Source organism: Coregonus clupeaformis, chromosome 12 (assembly GCF_020615455.1).
Source record: "Coregonus clupeaformis isolate EN_2021a chromosome 12, ASM2061545v1, whole genome shotgun sequence".
NCBI classification, from domain to species: domain Eukaryota; kingdom Metazoa; phylum Chordata; class Actinopteri; order Salmoniformes; family Salmonidae; genus Coregonus; species Coregonus clupeaformis.
Window position 1 is genome coordinate 39,865,382 of NC_059203.1, and position 22,457 is coordinate 39,887,838.

The 22,457-nt window shown below is 43.7% G+C and overlaps 1 protein-coding gene across 1 annotated transcript in view; it reads left to right on the plus strand.

The window, feature by feature from the left end:
• Nucleotides 1–21,046, plus strand: part of LOC121577640 (sodium-dependent neutral amino acid transporter SLC6A17-like) — a 50,585-nt gene extending 29,539 nt beyond the window's left edge. The window contains exons 4-12 of the mRNA XM_045224069.1: nucleotides 8,661–8,787; nucleotides 11,279–11,460; nucleotides 11,847–11,957; nucleotides 12,147–12,388; nucleotides 13,856–14,048; nucleotides 16,568–16,760; nucleotides 19,572–19,731; nucleotides 19,961–20,123; nucleotides 20,263–21,046. Of these exons, the coding sequence (XP_045080004.1) occupies nucleotides 8,661–8,787; nucleotides 11,279–11,460; nucleotides 11,847–11,957; nucleotides 12,147–12,388; nucleotides 13,856–14,048; nucleotides 16,568–16,760; nucleotides 19,572–19,731; nucleotides 19,961–20,123; nucleotides 20,263–20,667 (1,776 nt within the window). The 3' untranslated portion in view covers nucleotides 20,668–21,046. The remainder of the gene's footprint in view (nucleotides 1–8,660; nucleotides 8,788–11,278; nucleotides 11,461–11,846; nucleotides 11,958–12,146; nucleotides 12,389–13,855; nucleotides 14,049–16,567; nucleotides 16,761–19,571; nucleotides 19,732–19,960; nucleotides 20,124–20,262) is intronic.
• Nucleotides 21,047–22,457: the final 1,411 nt, after the last annotated feature.

Consider the following 22,457-nt stretch of genomic DNA (forward strand, 5'->3'; position numbering starts at 1 on the left):
CTCTTGGTTGAAGTGGAGGCTGGAAATCAGTTTGTTAAGTGATCACACTCCAATCATCAGATTCTTGAAAGACGGGACAATCTCAACTTTTTTTCACGAATATTTTTCTTAATAATGAACAATATGTTAAATATATACAGTATTTTGATCAAATCAACGTTTATTGGTGCAGTACACATACAGTATTTGCAGACGTTATCGCAACACTTATGTAGGATCTTAATTTTAACCAGTTTGCTACAGCAGGAAAATAATACATTATTATGTGGATTATAATTAATGACATTTTTTGTAAGGGTTGATACATTTTTCGTTAGGGCAAATCAAGTCTGACATTTTAAAGTGGAAATTACAAACTTTCGAAGCCTTTTTAAACCTTGAATACACTACAAGTTAGCATTTCCTGCTAGTGATGCGCTTGTTGACTCATAACCCGCAGTCCCCGCAGTTATATCCGCAGGGCGGACGGGTTTAGGGTCATTCAATATTGTGTGTATGAAGGGTGGCTGGGTGGCAGCTTGAATAAAGAGAAAACAACACCTTAAACAATCCATAAATGTATATTTCTTGTTCAGTTTATATCTATAGGCTACATTTAGGTTTTTCTTTCATTATTTTAGGCTATCTGGCATCAGAGCATAAGCCGAAGGTTTAACTGTATATGGGAGCCAAATAGCCTACACGCCAATCGCCAAATGCTTTTCGGAACGGGCAGAAAAAGTTAACATCCACAGAGGCAAAAAGGGCAATGTCAGAGTTGAATTCAATAAGACAAAAGCTGCAAAAGGAGAGTTGAGCCTCCAGAGTGGCGCAGCGGTCTAAGGCACTGCATCGCAATGCTAGAAGCGTCACTACAGACCCGGGTTTCATCCCGGGCTGTATCACAACCGGCCGTGATCGGGAGTCCCATAGGACGGCGCACAATTGGCCCCGTGTCGTCCGGGTTAGGGGAGGGTTTGGCCAGGGGGGCTTTACTTGGCTCATCGCACTCTAGCGACTCCTTGTGGCGGGCCGGGCACCTGCAGGCTGACCTAGGTCATCAGGTGAAAGGTGTTTTCTCCGACACATTGGTGCGGCTGGCTTCCGGGTTAAGTGGGCGGGTGTTAAGAAGCGCGGTTTGTCAGGTCAAGTTTCGGAGGATACATGACTCGACCTTCACCTCACGAGCCGGTTGGGGAGTTGCATTGATGAGACAAGATCAAAATTGGGGAGAAAAAGGGAATATAGAAAAAAAGAAGAAAAAAAGGAGAGTTGAAATTGAAGGGAGGGTCAGAAAAGTAATGTTTGGGAAAGATTTGGTGAAGTGGTGAAAGAGGATAAAAGCAGTGCCAGATATGTTATGTGTGATGATTGGGCTCTATACAAATCAGACAGTCACAAGACAGGGACTCCAATAGGCCTATGGAATGTCAAGGGAACTGCAGCCTACTGTTCAGATGGGTTAAATGGAAATTAAATCTGGACACTGACTGTAGGTCTATAGCCTCTCACATAGCCTTAATATTAACTCCTGCAGAGTTAAGCATTTCTTGCAGTAAAATGCAGTAAAATGATACACCAAATGTATCATTTTTACTCGGGAACAGGAGTGGAGACATATGATTTATTTATTTCAGCATCTTGAGAGAATGCAAATGCTCAGTTAGATACCATCTGTAGAGGTGCTATCTTTATCAGCATCATAAAAGCTTATAGTATTTCAACCACATAAATATGCATCCAAGCCAAACTGAAATCTTATCAGAAACATGTTGGGACGTTTTCACAGCTATCTATTTCCTTACAACTGGTGAAACTGATATTATTTGGACATTTTGCACAGAAAATCGTTCAATTTTTTTTATAGTTATTGCATTTTCTCCCCGGTCCCTAAAAGTCTTTGCTCCACAAAAGAAGATGACAGAGAAAACTTTACCAATGTCAACTAGATTGAAGCATTAATTCTATCGATTTATTACATTATTCTGGTGAGCAAGGTTTTTTTTTTGTCTTCTAGGGCAGCATATAATGACAGAGGAGAAGCTGTATGTATCTAAATTATAGACAAGTTGACTAATAAATAGCGTACCAAAATGTCGGAAATTATAAGCAGAAGCATATCTAAATCAGGCCCCAAAAAATCCTGCACCACCTCTCAAAAAATAATTCCACTGTCTTTGACTGTAGCCTATAGCGCATTTTCTATATTTGTGGGTTAGGGTCGGGTGTGGGCCTCAGATTTTCACTTAATCACATATAGTCGCGCGGTTGTGGATGGGTTATTAGCAATTGTGGGTGGGTGCTGGTGAACAAACAGCTGACAAATAGCACCACTATTTCCTGTGCAGGAACATTCTCAGCAACAAAAGAGTGATCAAATGAAGATCCTACATCTGTAGCTCTCACAGTGCAGTAATATCTAGCAATGCAATAACACTATACACATAATCCAAAAAGTAAAGAAATATCAGAACAAGCAATATCAGAACGAGCAATGTCAGAGTCCAGAAAATATACAGTACCAGTCAAACGTTTGGACACACCTACTCATTCAAGGGTTTTTCTATATTTTTACTATTTTCTACATTGTAGAATAATAGTGAAGACATCAAAACTATGAAATAACACATATGGAATCATGAGAACTGTTGTGCTGATTAAAGAAGCAATAAAACTGGCTTTCTTGAGACTAGTTGAGTATCTGGAGAATCAGCAACTGTGGGTTCGATTACAGGCTCAAAATGGCCAAAAACAAAGAACTTTCCTCTGAAACTCGTCAGTCTATTCTTGTTCTGAGAAATGAAGGCTATTCCATGCGAGAAATGGCCAAGAAATCTCGTACAATGCTGTGTACTACTCCCTTCACAGAACAGCGCAAACTGGCTCTAACCAGAATAGAAAGAGGAGTGTGAGGCCCCGGTGCACAACTGAGCAAGAGGACAAATACATTAGAGTGTGTAGTTTGAGAAACAGGCGCCTCACAGGTCCTCAACTGGCAGCTTCATTAAATAGTACCCGCAAAACACCAGTATCAACGTCAACAGTGAAGAGGCGACTCCGGGATGCTGACCTTCTAGGCAGAGTTGCAAAGAAAAAGCCATATCTCAGACTGGCCAATAAAAATAAAATATGAATATGGGCAGTCTGAGATATGGCTTTTTCTTTGCAACTCTGCCTAGAAGGTCAGCATCTCGTAGTCGCCTCTTCACTGTTGACGTTGAGACTGGTGTTTTGCGGGTACTATTTAATGAAGCTGCCAGTTGAGGATCTGTGAGGCGTCTGTTTCTCAAACTAGACACTTGCCTTGATGAAAGCTTTGCACACTCTTGGCAATCTCTCAACCAGCTTCATGAGGAATGCTTTTCCAACAGTCTTGAAGGAGTTCCCACATATGCTGAGCACTTGTTGGCTGCTTTTCCTTCACTCTGAGGTCCAACTCATCCCAAACCATCTCAATTGGATTGAGGTCGGGTGATTGTGGAGGCCAGGTCATCTGATGCAGCACTCCATCACTCTCCTTATTGGTCAAATAGCCCTTACACAGCCTGGAGGTGTGTTTTGGGTCATTGTCCTGTTGAAAGACAAATGAAAGTCCCACTGAGCACAAACCAGATGGGATGGCGTATCGCTGCAGAATGCTGTGCTAGCCATGCTGGTTAAGTGTGCCATGAATTCTAAATAAATCACAGACAGTGTCACCAGCAAAGCAGCCCCACATCATCACACCTCCTCGTCCATGCCTCACAGTGGGAACCACACATGCAGAGATAATCTGTTCACCTACTCTGCGGTTCACAAAGACACGGCGGTTGGAACCAAAAATGCAGCAATTCGACCATGGAGCCCTGATTCACACAGTCTCTTCTGAACAGTTGATGTTGAGATGTGTCTGTTACTTGAACTCTGTGAAGCATTTATTTGGGCTGCAATCTGAGGTGCAGTTAACTCTAATGAACTTATCCTCTGCAGTAGAGGTAACTCTGGGTCTTCCTTTCTTGTGGCGGTCCTCATGAGAGCCAGTTACATCATAGCGCTTGATGGTTTTTGCGACTGCACATGAAGAAACGTTCAAAGTTCTTGACATTTTCTGGATCTTTAAGTAATGATGGACTGTCGTTTCTCTATGCTTATTTGAGCTGTTTTTGCCATAATATCGACTTTTACCAAATAGGGCTATCTTCTGTATACCACCCCTACCTTGTCACAACACAACTGATTGGCACAAATTAACTTTTAACAAGGCACACCTGTTAATTGTAATGCATTCCAGGTGACTACCTCATGAAGCTGGTTGAGAGAATGCCAAGAGAGTGCAAAGCTGTCATCAAGGCAAAGGGTGGCTACTTTGAAGGATCTCAAATATAAAATATATTTGGATTTGTTGAACACTTTTTTGGTTACTACATGATTCCATATGTGTTATTTCATAGTTTTGATGTTCTCACTATTATTCTACAATGTATAAAATAGTACAAATAAAGAAAAACCCTTGAATGAGTAGGTGTGTCCAAAATTTTCACTGATGCTGTATATACAGTGCATTCGGAAAGTATTCAGACCCCTTGACTTTTTCCACGTTTTGTTACATTACAGCCTTATTCTAAAATGGATTAAATAATTTTTTTCACTCATCAATCTACACACAAAACCCCATAATGACAACGCGAAACCAGGTTTTTAGAAATGTTAGCAAATGTATTAAAAATAAAAAACAGAAATACCTTATTTACATAAGTATTCAAACCCTTATTGAGCTCAGGTGCATCCTGTTTCCATTGATCATCCTTGAGATGTTTCTACAATTTGATTGGAGTCCACCTGTAGTAAATTAAATTGATTGGACATGATTTGGAAAGGCACACACCTGTCTATATAAGGTCCCACAGTTGACAGTGCATGTCAGAGCAAAAACTAATCCATGAGGTCGAAGGAATTGTCAGTAGAGCTCCGAGGCAGGATTGTGTCGAGGCACAGATCTGGGGAAGGGTACCAAAACATTTCTGCAGCATTGAAAGTCCCCAAGAACACATTGGCCTCAATTATTCTTAAATGGAAGATGTTTGGAACCACCAAGACTCTTCCTAGAGCTGGCCTCCCATTCAAACTAAGCAAATGGGGGGAGAAGGGCCTTGGTCAGGGAGGTGACCAAGAACCCGATGGTCACTCTGACAGAGCTCCAGAGTTCCTCTGTGGAGATGGGGGAACCTTCCAGAAGGACAACCATCTCTGCAGCACTCCACCAATCAGGCCTTTATGGTAGAGTGGCCAGACGGAAGCCACTCCTCAGTAAAAGGCACATGACAGCCCGCTTGGAGTTTGCCAAAAGGCACCTAAAGACTTTCAGACCATGAGAAACAAGATTATCTGGTCTGATGAAACCAAGATGGAACTCTTTGGCCTGGATGCCAAGCGTCACGTCTGGAGGAAACCTGGTACCATCCCTACGGTGAAGCATGGTGGTGGCAGCATCATGCTGTGGGGATGTTTTTCAGCAGCAGGGACTGGGAGACTAATCAGGATCGAGGGAAAGATGAACGGAGCAAAGTACAGAGAGATCCTTGATGAAAACCTGCTGTAGAGCGCTCAGGACCTCAGACTGGGGAGAAGGTTCACCTTCCAACAGGACAACGACTCTAAGCACACAGCCAAGACAACGCAGGAGTGGCTTCGGGACAAGTCTCTGAATGTCATTGAGTGGCCCAGCCAGAGCCTGGGCTTGAACCTGATCGAACATCTCTGGAGAGACCTGAAAATAGCTGTGCAACGCTCCCCATCCAACCTGACAAAGAGGTTGAGAGGATCTGCAGCGAAGAATGGGAGAAACTCCACAAATACAGGTGTGCCCAGCTTGTAGCGTCATACCCAAGAAGACCTGAGGCTGTAATCGCTGCTTCAACAAAGTACTGAGTAAAGGGTTTGAATACTTATGTTAATGTGATTTTTCAGTTTTTTGTTTTTAATACATTTGCAAACATTTCTAACAGTTTTTTCTTTGTCATTATGGGGTATTGTGTGTAGATTGATGAGGGGGGAAAACCATTTAATCAATTTTAGAATAAGGCTGTAACGTACCAAAATGTGAAAGAAGTCAAGGGGTCTGAATACTTTCCGAATGCACTGTATGTCAACTCCGTCAGACACCATAAAAGGCATTTCTTTTTTACAATTATTGTCCAACAAGTTTTTAAAGGCCTTGAATGTTTAATTGATTGATTTTCTAGATTTAGAACATAAAACAATATTTATAAAGCAAACATTATCCCTCAGGCTTAGCACAGCAAATCATTCAATTGTTTAAGCTTGTGTTGCAGAACAGTGATTCAAATATTTTTTCAGAATGTTGACAAGAACATACAAGTTAAATACAAACAATTCTAAACTTTGTAAAATTATTCATTTGAAAATCTCCAATAAAAACATAACCATTCTATTACAATTGTCAGCACTCTGACGGAGTTGAATGTTAGAATAAAATCTGACAGAGTTAATGTTTTACTGAGTTGTCAAAAATGGCATTTTTCTTCTTCATTTAAGTGGTATAAACAGTAGCAATTTTGTTTTCCTCAGTTGCTTTATGGAATGGAAATAGACCTTGTGTAAATCTGTTGATCTGGATTGTGTAATCGGGGGGTTAGGGTGTGAAAGAGAGACAACCCCCGTTGGAGTTGCACGTGACTGAGAGTAGCGTGGGAGAGGCAAGGGATGGCTAATTTTGACCTCTTAAGAGATCACAGTGAAAACGGATGAAAGAGTGCACTTTAATAAGTCATGGAGTTCCCGACCTTGTTTAGCTTCTGCCTGTCCTCGTTGACATGAAGGCTCAGAAGACGGTCAGGAACATGAGACAATAACATACTTCTCCTGCCTACAGTGGCTTACGAAAGTATTCACCCCCCTTGGCATTTCACCTATTTTGTTGCCTTACAACCTGGAATTAAAATGGATTTTTGGGGGGTTTGTATAATTTGATTTACACAACATGCCTACCACTTTGAAGATGCAAAATATTTTTTCTTGTGATACAAACAAGAAATAAGACGAAAAAAACAGAAAACTTGAGCGTGCATAACTATTCACCCCCCCACCCCCCCCCCCCCACCCCAAAGTCAATACTTTGTAGAGCCACCTTTTGCAGCAATTACAGCTGCAAGTCTCTTGGGGTATGTCTCTATAAGCTTGGCACATCCAGCCAGTGGGATTTTTGCCCATTCTTCAAGGCAAAACTGCTCCAGCTCCTTCAAGTTGGATGGGTTCCGCAGGTGTACAGCAATCTCTCAATTGGATTGAGGTCTGGGCTTTGACTAGGCCATTCCAAGACATTTAAATGTTTCCCCTTAAACCACTCAAGTGTTGCTTTAGCAGTATGCTTAGGGTCATTGTCCTGCTGGAAGGTGAACCTCCGTCCCAGTCTCAAATCTCAGGAAGACTGAAACAGGTTTCCCTCAAGAATTTCCCTGTATTTAGCGCCATCCATCATTCCTTCAATGCTGACCAGTCCCTGCCGATGAAAAACATCCCCACAGCATGATGCTGCCATCATGCTTCACTGTGGGGATGGTCTTCTCAGGTGATGAGTGGTGTTGGGTTTGCGCCAGACATAGCGTTTTCCATGATGGCCAAAAAGCTAAATTTTAGTCTCATCTGACCAGAGTACCTTCTTCCATATGTTTAAGGAGTCTCACACATGCCTTTTGGCGAACACCAAATGGTTTGCTTATTTTTTTCTTTAAGCAATGGCTTTTTTCTGGCCACTCTTCCGTAAATCCCAGCTCTGTGTAGTGTACGGCTTAAAGTGGTCCTATGGACAGATACTCCAATCTCCGCTGTGGAGCTTTGCAGCTCCTTCAGGGTTATCTTTGGTCTCTTTGTTGCCTCTCTGATTAATACCCTCCTTGCCTGGTCCGTGAGTTTTGGTGGGCGGCCCACTCTTGGCAGGTTTGTTGTGGTGCCATATTCTTTCAATTTTTTAACAATGGATTTAATGGTGCTCCATGGGATGTTCAATGTTTCTGATCTTTTTTTATAACCCAACCCTGATCTGTACTTCTCCACAACTTTGTCCCTGACCTGTTTGGGGAGCTCCTTGGTCTTCATGGTGCCAATGCTTGGTGGTGCCCCTTGCTTAGTGGTGTTGCAGACTCTGGGGCCTTTCAGAACAGGTGTATATATACTGAGATCATGTGACAGATCATGTGACACTTAGATTGCACACAGGTGGACTTTATTTAACTAAATATGTGACTTTTGAAGGTAATTGGTTGCACCAGATCTTATTTAGGGGCTTCATAGCAAAGGGCCTGAATACATATGCACACACCACTTTTTTGTTATTTATTTTGTATAATTTTTTGAAACAAGTTATTTTTTTCATTTCACTTCACCAATTTGGACTATTTTGTGTATGTCCATTAGATGAAATCCAAATAAATATCAATTTAAATTACAGGTTGTAATGCAACAAAATAGGAAAAACGCCAAGGAGGATGAATACTCCATCTGAATGAGAAAGATATTGACATTGCCTCTTAGTAGTGTATATGTATGAACATTCACACACACACACTCTGCCATTTGACTGAAAGTGTGGCATCAACTAGCAGTGAGATGGACTCGTGCTGAGGAGCACCTCAGTTCCAATGGACTTTCTTACTCGAACAGACTCTGCCTCTCCTCCATTCCAGGTGTGTGGCTTTGTGGGGCTCTACTACAATGTCATCATCGGCTGGAGCATATTCTACTTCTTCCAGTCCTTCCAGTACCCACTGCCATGGGCCGAATGCCCTATCAGGAGGAATGGATCATTAGCAAGTGAGTGGATGCCAGATCTGAATAGAGGGACAGAGGAGAGATGCAGAAGGCACAGAAAAGTCATATAACGCAGCAGGGTGGCCATGACCAATGTGGTTTGTCACACTTTGTCACACAAACTAGAAAGGCTTCAATGGATTTTGAATCCATTCTCCTTTTTTAATAAGGCCTGTATTTGATTACTCAGATATTACTCATTTCCAACGGGTTATACACACTCATTTTGCCCTGTAGAATAAGAATGAATCCATACTTGCACGATCATTTTTGATCAGTCTGAGAGAAACACATTTGTGTTTCGTAGTTCAATCTCCCAGTTCAATCCAGTGTCGACCAGGGCAGGCGCTGAATCACACATCTAACTCGATCAGCTGATGGTGTTAGTTTACTTACGAGACTCCTTCATGACTCAGATGGAGATACTCCAGATTAAAGTCCTCTGAGGCTCTATTAGATTAGAAGTGGTGATAATAAAATCACTCAGCGCCTGACCTCTCTTCTCTTTTCATCTCCTTTCCTCTCTTCTCGTCTCCTCTCCTCTCCTCCGCCCCTCACATGTCACAGCAGTATGAGACAGTCAGCCACCAGTGAGCATGGAGGAGAGCAGCTGCAGCTGGTCAGATAGTTCTGCTCCAACAGAAGGGTTCTTACACTGAGAGACAGAGGCATAAGGCATGGTGTAGCAAGTCATCATGTTATTGTGTAATCATACAGTACTTCACACAAATGCTAGTATTGTATGTGATTCCCCATAGGTTTAATTGTACATTACTGCTAATGGTGGTTTACTACACCGTGCCAGGTAACCTCCTACACTACAGTATAGTGGTAAATGAGGTTTTCCACAGTGGCATTACAGGTTGTCTGTAGCATTGTCTTTAATCCTGTGTTAAAAAGTGACCTCTCGCCATGGTCATAGTGAACGGTAGACCCCATAATTCATGCAGGGTTGTGGGACCCCAGGACCACACTGCTTTGCACCCACTCTGGCCTGGCCCCATGGTTACATGTCTGCACTAACAACATCATATAGACTGTGGTTCACATTGGCACCGATCAGCTAAAGAACACAGAGACCAAGGTCATTCAGACCTACTGTAGCTTTCACTTTTAATACAGTTCGGTCATGCTGGAGCGACATGTAGGAGAGGAGGGAGATGGGAGAGATAAGGGAGGGAGAGAGAGAGGGGCACAGATAGACAGAGTTACTGCATATAAGCTTGAATGCAATCACTCATAGAGAGAGGAAGCAAGAGAGGATAAAAAGAGAATTATGGAGGCCATCTTGATTTCCTCTGCTGAACATTGCCATCTACTTGACATAAATAGAGACTGGTACACTTAGTTGAGCTGGCCATTTCTGTGCGTGCATGCATGTGTGTCCATGTGTGTGTATTTCTGCAGTACATCTGTAAGAATGCTTTCTCCAGACTTAGATCCATGTATATTTTACCCAAGGTTGAACTATTAAAGGTGAAAATATGAGAGTCCTGAATGAGTGCTCACACTGTGCATGCCAAGTACAAGGATGACTTTGTTTACCCAGGCTGGTCTCATAGACTAAACATAACATAGTAAATGAAAATCCGGGACACTCAAATTAGTATGATATGTTACGTTTAGGATGGTTACATAAGACAGAGGTTACTTAAGGAAAAAATGAAAGGAGGGTGGTTGGTCAGGGTGGATGGGTAGGCGTATAACGCTAATGTCTAGCAAACCAAAGGTTGTGTCTTCGAATCTCATCTTGGACAACTTTACCATTTTAGCTAATTAGCAAATTTGCAACTACTGACTACTTTTTAGCTACTTTGCAACTACTTAGCATGTTAACTAAGCCTAACCCTAACTCTTAACCCTTTAACCTAACTCTTAGCCTTAACCCTAAACTTAACCCCTAACCAATAGCCTAGCTAACGTTAGCCACCTAGCTAACATTAGCATTAGCCACCTAGCCACCTAGCCATCCAGCTAACGTTAGCCACAACAAATTGAAATTCATAACATATCATATGAATTGCAAATTTGTAACATATTGTACGAATTGCAATACGTAACATATCATACGAATTGTAATTTGTAACATATCATACGAAATGGATGATGGGCATCCACAAATTAATACATACCATACCAAACGTAACATATCATACTAATTGGAGTGTCCCAGATCTTCGTTTACTATGTTACGTCTACCCCTGACTCCAGGTTGGTTTACCTTACTAATGTCAGTCTGGGAGAGCCAATCCAGAGGGGGGAGGGGATTTGGTCCCTGTGTAAATATTCTATCCCTTATTATATTTATCTTGTTCTCTATCTTCCGCCCTTCTACTCCCCCTTTACTCTCCCTATCTCATACCTCCCTCCCCTTTCTCTCCCTCTCTTTCATTCTCTCTGACCTCCCTCCCTTTTCACCAACACTCTTCTCACCCTCCCTCTCTCTCTCCCTCCCCCCTCACTGACCACCCTCCTCCCCCTCACCCCTCTGCAGTCGTGGAGCCTGAGTGTGAGAAAAGCTCGGCCACCACCTACTTTTGGTACCGCCAGACCCTGAATACCACCAGCACCATCGCAGATAGCGGCGGCCTGAACGTCAAGATGACCCTGTCTCTGCTGGTGGCCTGGATCATCGTCTGCCTGGCTGTCATCAGAGGTATCGCGTCCTCCGGGAAGGTAGGGAGCACTGTGGGGAGAAAGTGGAGGGTTTGTGGGGAAGAGGGGCAAGGAGGATGGGGGAGAGGGGCAGGGGGTGTGGGGGAAAGGGAAACTGGGTGTGGGGAGAGGGGCAGGGGACGTGGGGGAGAGGGGTGTGGGGGAGAGGGGCAGGATGCCTGGGGAGACGGGCAGGGGGCATGGGGGAAGAGTCAAAAGAGTGTAGGGAAAATATATGACAGGTCCACACTTTTTAAAGAACATGACATGACTAAAAATTGCACAACTGAACTGGAGTTCTACTGAACTGGAGTGCTGCTGAACTGGTGTCCTTCCTTCCTCTGGCATGGATGGTGTAGCTATAATACAGAACGTGTGACTGAATGTTGTTTCCTGTGGTCTGACAGGTGATGTACTTCAGCTCTCTGTTCCCCTACGTGGTGCTCTTCTGTTTCCTGGTGAGAGGTTTGCTGTTGAAGGGCGCTGTGGATGGCATCGCACACATGTTCACTCCCAAGGTGAGATTCAGAGAAGGCCGTTATACACATGCGCACACGCATGCATGCACAGAGAAGCTTCCATTGCAGTTGCATGCTGTCATTTATGGGAAAAGCCAGTGGTAAGACAGCTACTACCCCTATATAATTTATAAACATTTCTAATAATTAAAACCAACCAGTCAGTCAATGTGTTATTGTGTGTTCAAGCTGGAGAAGATGCTGGAGCCCCAGGTTTGGAGGGAGGCAGCCACACAGGTGTTTTTTGCCCTTGGCCTGGGCTTCGGTGGAGTCATCGCCTTCTCCAGCTACAACAAGATAGACAACAACTGCCACTTTGACGCCGTGCTCGTCTCCTTTATCAACTTTGTCACCTCCATCCTGGCTACTCTGGTGGTGTTCGCTGTGCTGGGCTTCAAGGCAAACCTTATGAACGAGAAGTGTGTCATAGAGTGAGTTCAAATCAACTGCCCTATCGGCCATCTAGTAGGGGAGAGTGGGGTAAGTTGAGCCAAAGGGGTAAGTTGAGCCAGCCTTGTTTCTAGGAAACCATACATAAAATTAATCATGTGACCAAATATTTTGGAGGTCATCATTTCATGGAGTCTGTGAATGAAGAAACCACATGGAAAAAGTTAGGTCCAAGAAACTGAAAACTGATTTTCACAAAGTCAAATGAATGTATTGTGTTCTAAGTTTCATGATGCTTTTATCTAAACCAAAGTAGATCATTTTAAGATTGTTTTATACATCAGTTGGGGTCTTTATAAGCTACAATATGAGGTCCTAAACCTAGCATGAAAGTGCATCCCTGTAGATGTGTGAGTTAATATAGTCCAAATGTTTGCATTGGGGTAAGTTGAGCCAATGGCCACCATACCCCATACAAACAATGATTACATATTGTCCGTTTTATACATAAAACTGATATTATTTTTGCAATGTGTCATGCGTATGAACTCAAGTGCATGTTTATTGTTACAGACAAGACATCATCATGCCCTGTGCATACAGACATAAAAAGGGCAGGGGTCTAGCCCCCCTTGAGGTTCTTGAGAGAGCAGCCAAGGAAGTGAGAGAAAGGAAGAAGTCCATTCGAGCAGGAGCAAGGGATGAAAAAATAGACTGAATGACACCGAAGAGGTACATTGACAAAAAAGAAAACGATACCTGTACCTATGCAAAAGAGTGGCTATGATAGAGTAGCAGAAGCACACAAAGTATTATCTGATGACATGGAGTCTGAGCTTGCTAAACATATCAAGAATCTTGCAGACCAGTTTCATGGGCTTAGTAGCCTCAAATGCAGAGAACTTACCTACGAATTGGCACATCCAAACAATATCCCTGTCCCAGGCAAGTGGTCAATAAATGGAAGGGTAAGTGATATTGAACAGAGAATCTATGCATTTAAGTTATTCAATATACCATACCCCCCCCATTCCTTGAATTAAACTTTGACCTACCAGAACCATCACCCACTGTCACAGGACACCATCACCCACTTACCCCAAGTCTGCTCAACTTACCCTGTCCCTATGCTCAATTTACCCAATACCCGGGATAGATTCTGCCAAGAGACCACTTTTTTTGGACAAGCTATGTTTTCAAAACTGTTATGTTTACATTAATTCTGATTATTTCCAGGGATACACAACATCCTAAAATATATGTAGGTATCTCGGTTAGAAAGAAAACTATATTTCCTTTGACGGAGTGATGCTGAATGTAAAAAATGGCTCAATTTACCCCATTCTCCCCTAGTGATAGTGGAGGGAATTTAAGCTGTCTAATCCAGAATGAAACGACTCTTTGCTCACGCCATACATTTTTTATCATGCCCTCTCTGTGATCAGAGTCAGGACTTTTGCAGTACGTTTCATCTTGTGCTCTAACATGTTTCCCTGTGGTGTCTTCAGGAATGCAGAGAAGATCCTTGGCTACCTGAACTCTAACGTGCTGAGTCATGACCTCATTCCGCCACACGTCAACTTCTCCCAGCTGTCCACCGTAGATTACGCTGAGATATACGGCGTCATCAAGACTGTGAAGGAGGGCAGCTTCGCCGAGCTGGGCCTGGACCCCTGTGTCCTGGAGGATGAGCTCAACAAGGTACAGTGGGTCTGTTTGTCTGGGCTTTGAGCTCTACATCACCGAAACTGGATCTGTATATAATCCATCTTCACAACACCAAACCAATTAGGCTTTTTCTAGTCATCCTTATAAATAAAATAAAATAAAATTGTATTTGTCACATGCGCCGAATAGAACAGATGTAGACCTTACAGTGAAATGCTTACAAGCCCTTAACAGCAGTTTTAAGAAAAATAAGTAACAAATAAAATAACAAATACAAAGAAATAACAAATAATTAAAGAGCAGCAGTAAAATAACAGTAGCTAGGCTATATACAGGGGGTACCGCTACAGAGTCAATGTGCGGGGGCACAGGTTAGCCGAGGTAATTGAGGTAATATGTACATGTACGTAGAGTTAAAGTGACTATGCATAGATAATAAACAGAGAGTAGCAGCAGCGTCCGGGTAGCCATTTGATTAGTTGTTCAGGAGTCTTATGGCTTGGGGGTAGAAGCTGTTAAGAAGCCTTTTGGACCTAGACTTGGCGCTCCGGTACCGCTTACTGTGCGGTAGCAGAGAGAACAGTCTATGACTAGGGTGGCTGGAGTTTGACCATTTTTAGGGCCTTCCTCTTACACCGCCTGGTATATAGGTCCTGGATGGCAGGAAGCTTGGCCCCAGTGATGTACTGGGCCGTACGCACTGCCCTCTGTAGTGCCTTGCGGTCGGAGGCCGAGCAGTTGCCATACCAAGCACTGATGCAACCAGTCATGATGCTCTCGATGGTGCAGCTGTAGAACTTTTTGAGGATCTGAGGACCCATGCCAAATCTTTTCAGTCTCCTGAGGGGGAATAGGCTTTGTCGTGCCCTCTTTATGACTGTCTTGGTGTGTTTGGACCATGATAGTTTGTTGGTGATGTGGACACCAAGGAACTTGAAGCTCTCAACCTGCTCCACTACAGCCCCGTCGATGAGAATGGGGGCGTGCTCGGTCCTCCTTTTCCTGTAGTCCACAATCATCTTCTTTCTCTTGATCACGTTGAGGGAGGGGTTGTTATCCTGGCACCACACGGCCAGGTCTCTGACCTCCTCCCTATAGGCTCTCATCGTTGTCGGTGATCAGGCCTACCACTGTTGTGTCGTCGGCAAACTTAATGATGGTGTTGGGGTCGTGCCTGGCCATGCAGTCATTGGTGAACAGGGAGTACTGGAGGGGACTGAGCACATACCCCTGAAGGGCCCCTGTGTTGAGGATCAGCGTGGCAGATGTGTTGTTACCTACCCTTACCACCTGGGGCGGCCCGTCAGGAAGTCCAGGATCTAGTTGTAGAGAGAGGTGTTTAGTACCAGGGTCCTTAGCTTAGTGATGAGCTTTGAGGGCACTATGGTGTTGAACGCTGAGCTGTAGTCAATGAATAGCATTCTCACGTAGGTGTTCCTTTTGTCAAGGTGGGAAAGGGCAGTGTGGAGTGCAATAGAGATTGCATCATCTGTGGATCTGTTGAGGCGATATGCAAATTGGAGTGGGTCTACAATTTCTGGGATAATGGTGTTGATCTGAGCCATGACCAGCATTTCAAAGCACTTCATGGCTACAGACGTGAGTGCTACGGGTCTGTAGTCATTTAGGCAGGTTACCTTAGTGTTGTTGGGCACAGGGACTATGGTGGTCTGCTTGAAACATGTTGGTATTACAGACTCAGTCAAGGACAGGTTGAAAATGTCAGTGAAGACACTTGCCAGTTGGTCAGCGCATGCTCGGAGTACACGTCCTGGTAATCCGCCTGGCCCTGCAGCTTTGTGAATGTTGACCTGTTTGAAGGTCTTACTCACATCAGCTATGGAGAGCGTGATCACACAGTCGTCCAGAACAGCTGATGCTCTCATGTATGCTTCAGTGTTGCTTGCCTCGAAGCGAGCATAGAAGTAATTTAGCTCGTCTAGTAGGTTTGTGTCACTGGGCAGCTCGCGGCTGTGCTTCCCTTTGTGGTCTGTAATAGTTTGCAGGCCCTGCCACATCCGATGCGCGTTGGAGCCGGTGTTGTACGATTCAATCTTAGTCCTGTATTGACGCTTTGCCTGTTTAATGGTTCGTCGAAGGGCATAGCGGGATTTCTTATAAGCGTCCGGGTTAGAGTCCCTCTCCCTGAAAGCGGCAGCTCTACCCTTTAGCTCAGTGTGGATGTTGCCTGTAATCAATGGCTTCTGGTTGGGGTATGTACGTACGGTCACTGTGGGGATGACGTCATCGATGCACTTATTGATGAAGCCAGTGACTGATGTGGTGTACTCCTTAATGCCATCCGAAGAATCCCGAAACATATTCCAGTCTGTGCTAGCAAAACAGTCCTGTAGCTTAGCATCTGCATCATCTGACCACTTCTTTATTGACCGAGTCACTGGTGCTTCCTGCTTTAGTTTTAACTAAACTCCTTCTTGGCTCTTCTGTACCCTCTCCCTCTCTCTATCACAATATCTTGGTCTTCTTTTGCTCCCTCTCTCCTTCACTCTTTTTTTCTCTTTCTCTCTCTATCCATCCCTCTCTCTCTGCAGTCAGTGCAGGGTACAGGATTGGCCTTCATTGCCTTCACAGAGGCCATGACTCATTTCCCGGCCTCTCCCTTCTGGTCCGTCATGTTCTTCTTCATGCTCATCAACCTGGGCCTGGGCAGTATGATCGGCACCATGACAGGCATCACCACGCCCGTCCTTGACACCTACAAGGTCCAGAAGGAGCTCTTCACAGGTCAGCCCTAAAATCCACTGTGGCTCTACCATTCTCCTCTATCATAGTTTATTACACAAATTCAGCACTTTTCACCAAGACAGAGTGGGGAACTAGGTAAGACTCACAAATTCTGAGATTTTTAAGGATGACTACTTTTTTATACTATTGTTCTAGTCCTTGTAGGGCTGATTACAAAGTAATAGCAATAAAAGCAATGTTGCATACATACACTACCAGTCCAAAGTTTGGACACACCTACTCATTAAAGGGTTTTTCTTTATTTTTACTATTTTCTACATTGTAGAATAATAGTGAAGACATAAAAACTATGAAATAATACATATGGAATCATGTATTAACCAAAAAAGTGTTAAACAAATCAAAATATATTTTAGATTCTTTAAAGTAGCCACTCTTTGCCTTGATGACAGCTTTGCACACTCTTGGCATTCTCTCAACCACTACATATCTACAATACAAAATGTATAATCAGTGGTGGAAAAAGTACCCAATTGTCATACTTTAGTAAAAGTAAAGATACCTTAATAGAAAATGACAAGTACAGTGGGGAAAAAAGTATTTAGTCAGCCACCAATTGTGCAAGTTCTCCCACTTAAAAAGATGAGAGAGGCCTGTAATTTTCATCATAGGTACACGTCAACTATGACAGACAAATTGAGAGAAAAAAAATCTAGAAAACCACATTGTAGGATTTTTTATGAATTTATTTGCAAATTATGGTGGAAAATAAGTATTTGGTCACCTACAAACAAGCAAGATTTCTGGCTGTCACAGACCTGTAACTTCTTCTTTAAGAGGCTCCTCTGTCCTCCACTCGTTACCTGTATTAATGGCACCTGTTTGAACTTGTTATCAGTATAAAATACACCTGTCCACAACCTCAAACAGTCACACTCCAAACTCCACTATGGCCAAGACCAAAGAGCTGTCAAAGGACACCAGAAAAAAAATTGTAGACCTGCACCAGGCTGGGAAGACTGAATCTGCATAGGTAAGCAGCTTGGTTTGAAGAAATCAACTGTGGGAGCAGTTATTAGGAAATGGAAGACATACAAGACCACTGATAATCTCCCTCGATCTGGGGCTCCACGCAAGATCTCACCCTGTGGGGTCAAAATGATCACAAGAACGGTGAGCAAAAATCCCAGAACCACAAGGGGGGACCTAGTGAATGACCTGCAGAGAGCTGGGACCAAAGTAACAAAGCCTATCATCAGTAACACACTACGCCGCCAGGGACTCAAATCCTGCAGTGCCAGACGTGTCCCCCTGCTTAAGCCAGTACTAGTCCAGGCCCGTCTGAAGTTTGCTAGAGTGCATTTGGATGATCCAGAAGAGGATTGGGAGAATGTCATATGGTCAGATGAAACCAAAATAGAACTTTTTGGTAAAAACTCAACTCGTCGTGTTTGGAGGACAAAGAATGCTGAGTTGCATCCAAAGAACACCATACCTACTGTGAAGCATGGGGGTGGAAACATCATGCTTTGGGGCTGTTTTTCTGCAAAGGGACCAGGACGACTGATCCGTGTAAAGGAAAGAATGAATGGGGCCATGTATCGTGAGATTTTGAGTGAAAACCTCCTTCCATCAGCAAGGGCATTGAAGATGAAACGTGGCTGGGTCTTTCAGCATGACAATGATCCCAAACACACCGCCCGGGCAACGAAGGAGTGGCTTCGTAAGAAGCATTTCAAGGTCCTGGAGTGGCCTAGCCAGTCTCCAGATCTCAACTCCATAGAACATCTTTGGAGGGAGTTGAAAGTCTGTGTTGCCCAGCGACAGCCCCAAAACATCACTGCTCTAGAGGAGATCTGCACGGAGGAATGGGCCAAAATAGCAGCAACAGTGTGTGAAAACCTTGTGAAGACTTACAGAAAACGTTTGACCTGTGTCATTGCCAACAAAGGGTATATAACAAAGTATTGAGAAACTTTTGTTATTGACCAAATACTTATTTTCCACCATAATTTGCAAATAAATTCATAAAAAATCCTACAATGTGATTTTCTGGAGAAAAAAAATCTAATTTTGTTTGTCATAGTTGACGTGTACCTATGATGAAAATTACAGGCCTCTCTCATCTTTTTAAGTGGGAGAACTTGCACAATTGGTGGCTGACTAAATACTTTTTTTCCCCACTGTAAAAGTGAAAGTCACCCAGTAAAATACTACTTGAGTAAAAGTCTAAAAGTACTTGGTTTTAAATATTCTTAAGTATCAAAAGTAAATGTAATTGCTAAAATATACTTAAGTATCACAAGTAAAAGTATGAATAATTTCTAATTCCTTATATTAAGCAAAACAGATGGCACCATTTTCTTGTTTTTTTAATTTACGGATAGCCAGGGGCACACTCTGACACTCAGACATCATTTACGAATGAAACATGTGTGAGTCCGCCAGATCAGAGGCAGTAGGGATGACCAGGGATGTTCTCTTGATAAGTGCGTGAATTGGAAAAATGTTCTTTCCAACTAAGCATTCAAAATGTAATGAGTACTTTTGGGTGTCAGGGAAAATGTATGGAATAAAAAGTACATTATTTTCTTTAGGAATGTAGTGAAGTAAAAGTAAAAGTTGTCAGAAATATAAATAGTAAAGTAAAGTACAGATACCCCCAAAAAACTACTTAAGTAGTACTTTGAAGTATTTTTACTTACAGTAAGTACTTTACACCACTGTGTATAATACCACAATACAACAATATTACAACATTACAATGTGCGTGTGTGTGCCTGTGTGTGTGTCTTTTCATAGTCTGTGTTGTTCCATAAAGTGTCGTTTTATCTGTTTATCTATTTTCAGTGTGCTGCTGCATCATAGCATTTTTCTGTGGCCTGCTCTTCGTCCAGCGCTCTGGGAACTACTTTGTCACCATGTTTGATGACTACTCCGCTGGTCTGCCACTCACTGTCGTGGTCATCCTAGAGAATGTGTCAGTGGCCTGGATCTACGGCACCAAGAGGTACAGGATGGCGTCTCCTCAGAGAGCCCTATAGTGTCAGAGGTAGCTTTGTAAAGTGAACACACTGATCATCACTGATATTGCAATGTGTGTTTTTATATGAATTAAGAGGAAAGTTGGATAAGAGGATGAAGATTGAGAAAGAGTCAAGGAAAATGTGAATACTGTAAACTGTAAACTGAAGGAGTTGGCTGGACCTATTTTAAACCCACCTGTATGTGTGTGTCAGGTTTATGCAGGACCTGGAGGACATGTTGGGTTTCCGGCCCAATGCCTTCTATTTCTACATGTGGAAGTATGTCTCCCCTTGTTGTCTCATCGTTCTCATTATGGCTACTGTCATCGAGATGGCCATCAGCCCGCCAGGGTACAATGCATGGGTGGAGGAACTGGTCAGTCAGCCTGTTGGAAAACAGTCAAAAGTTTCATATAGACACTTGACATTTTGTGTACTAGCCTTGTTACAGAGTTTGCAGTCAGCACCAGGAGTATTTCTTTTTCACCTTATGTCCCTTGTTTCTCTCTCTATAGGCTCAGGAGCGTTTCCAGAGCTACCCTCCCTGGGCATTGGCCATGTGCTTTTCCCTCATCGTGGTGGCCATGCTTCCTCTCCCCATCGTCTTCATCGCCCGCCACTTTAACCTGATGTCTGACGGCTCCAACAAGCTGTCCGTCTCCTACCGCAAGAGCATGATGAAGGACATCTCCAACCTGGAGGTGGACGAGACACGCTTCATCCTGGGCAAGAACCCAGGAGAGACACCTTCGCCCAAGTCCCCGTCCCAAGCCTACCTGGTCCCCCCAGGCACCAAACCCCTGGAAAACCCCAACTCCCTGTCAGCCAACAGCTGCTACGGGACGGGCTTGCAGAACACCATCAGCCCCACAACCCCCACCACCCCCGTCACCCCCACCGTCCCTGAGTGCGACTCATGATCACTGTCCATCCTCTTCATGTCCCTCCCCCTAGCCTGACCCTAAACCCCTAACGATCACCCTCCTACAGGCCAACTCACACTTAACCCTACAGAGTCTCACCACCAGGGGGTGCTGCAGCGCTGCCCAAAACACCTCCACCCTCAGCTATTTGTGATCCTTATCACAGGACACCCCTCTCCCCTCTCCAACATACCCAGAGGTTAGAGTTTACTGCAGCAGGGGCTGCCACACAGGCCTCTGCTTTTACGAGGAACCACGTGGTCAGGTGTCTGAGATGTTACAGTGGTGTGTATCTATTCCTAAAAAGGTTTTTCGAAATGTTTGCAAATGTATAAAAAATAAAAACAGACATAAGTATTCAGACCCTTTGCTATGACACTCGAAATTGAGCTCAGGTGCATCCTCTTTCCATTGATCGTCCTTGAGATGTTTCTACAACTTGATTGGAGTCCACCTGTGGTAAATTCAATTGATTGGACATGATTTGGAAAGGCACACACCTGTCTATATAAGGTCCCACAGTTGACAGTTAATGTCAGAGCAAAATCCAAGCCATGAGGTCGAAGGAATTGTAGAGCTCCGAGACAGGATTGTGTCGATGCACAGATCTGGGGAAGGGTACCAAAAATTGTATGCAGCATTGAAGGTCCCCAAGAATACAGTGGCCTCCATCATTCTTAAATGGAAGAAGTTTGGAACCACCAAGACTCTTCCTAGAGCTGGCTGCCCAGCCAAACTGAGCAATCAGGGGAGAAGGGCCTTGGGCAGGGAGGTGACCAAGAACCCGATGGTCACTCTTACAGAGCTCCAGAGTTCCTCTGTGGAGATGGGAGAACCTTCCAGAAGGACAACCATCTCTGCAGCACTCCACCAATCAGGCCTTTATAGTATAGCCAAGCGTCACGTCTGGAGGAAACCTGGCACCATCCCTACGGTGAAACATGGTGGTGGCAGCATCATGCTGTGGGGATGTTTTTCAGCGGCAGGGACTGGGAGACTAGTCAGAATCGAGGGAAAGATGAACGGAAAGAACAGAAAGATCCTTGAGGAAAACCTCAGACTGGGGCGAAGGTTCACCTTCCAACAGGACAACGACCCTAAGCACACAGCCAAGACAACACAGGAGTGGCTTCGGGACAAGTCTCTGAATGTCCTTGAGTGGCCCAGCCAGAGCCCGGACTTGAACCCGATCGAACATCTCTGGAGAGACCTGAAAATAACTGTGCAGCGATGCTCCCCATCCAACCTGACAGAGCTTGAGAGGATCTGCAGAGAAGAATGGGAGAAACTCTCCAAATACAGGCGTGCCCAGCTTTTAGCGTCATACCCAAGGAGACTCGAGGCTGTAATCGCTGCCGAAGGTGCTTCAACAAAGTACTGAGTAAAGGGTCTGAATACTTATGTAAATGTAGTATTTCTGTTTTTAATTTTTAATACATTTGCAAAAATGTCTAAAAACCTGTTTTTGCTTTGTCATTATGGGGTATTGTGTGAAGATTGATGAGGGAAAAAACTATTCAATACATTTTAGAATAAGGCTGTAACGTAACGAAATGTGGAAAAAGTGAAAGGGTCTGAATACTTTCCGAATGCACTGTATATATTCGTATTTTAAGCTTTGCAGTCCTCCATATCAGTCCTCTATATCAAATAGAGTGTAGTAATGCTTTCCCTAGATTTTATGTAGAACATTTCCTTGTAATTTAGTGTGCCACTGAAGCACTTGAGCAGACCACTGCTCTTGACACACCTCCTTTCGCTGCAATGCTCTACCTGTTTCAGCTAAG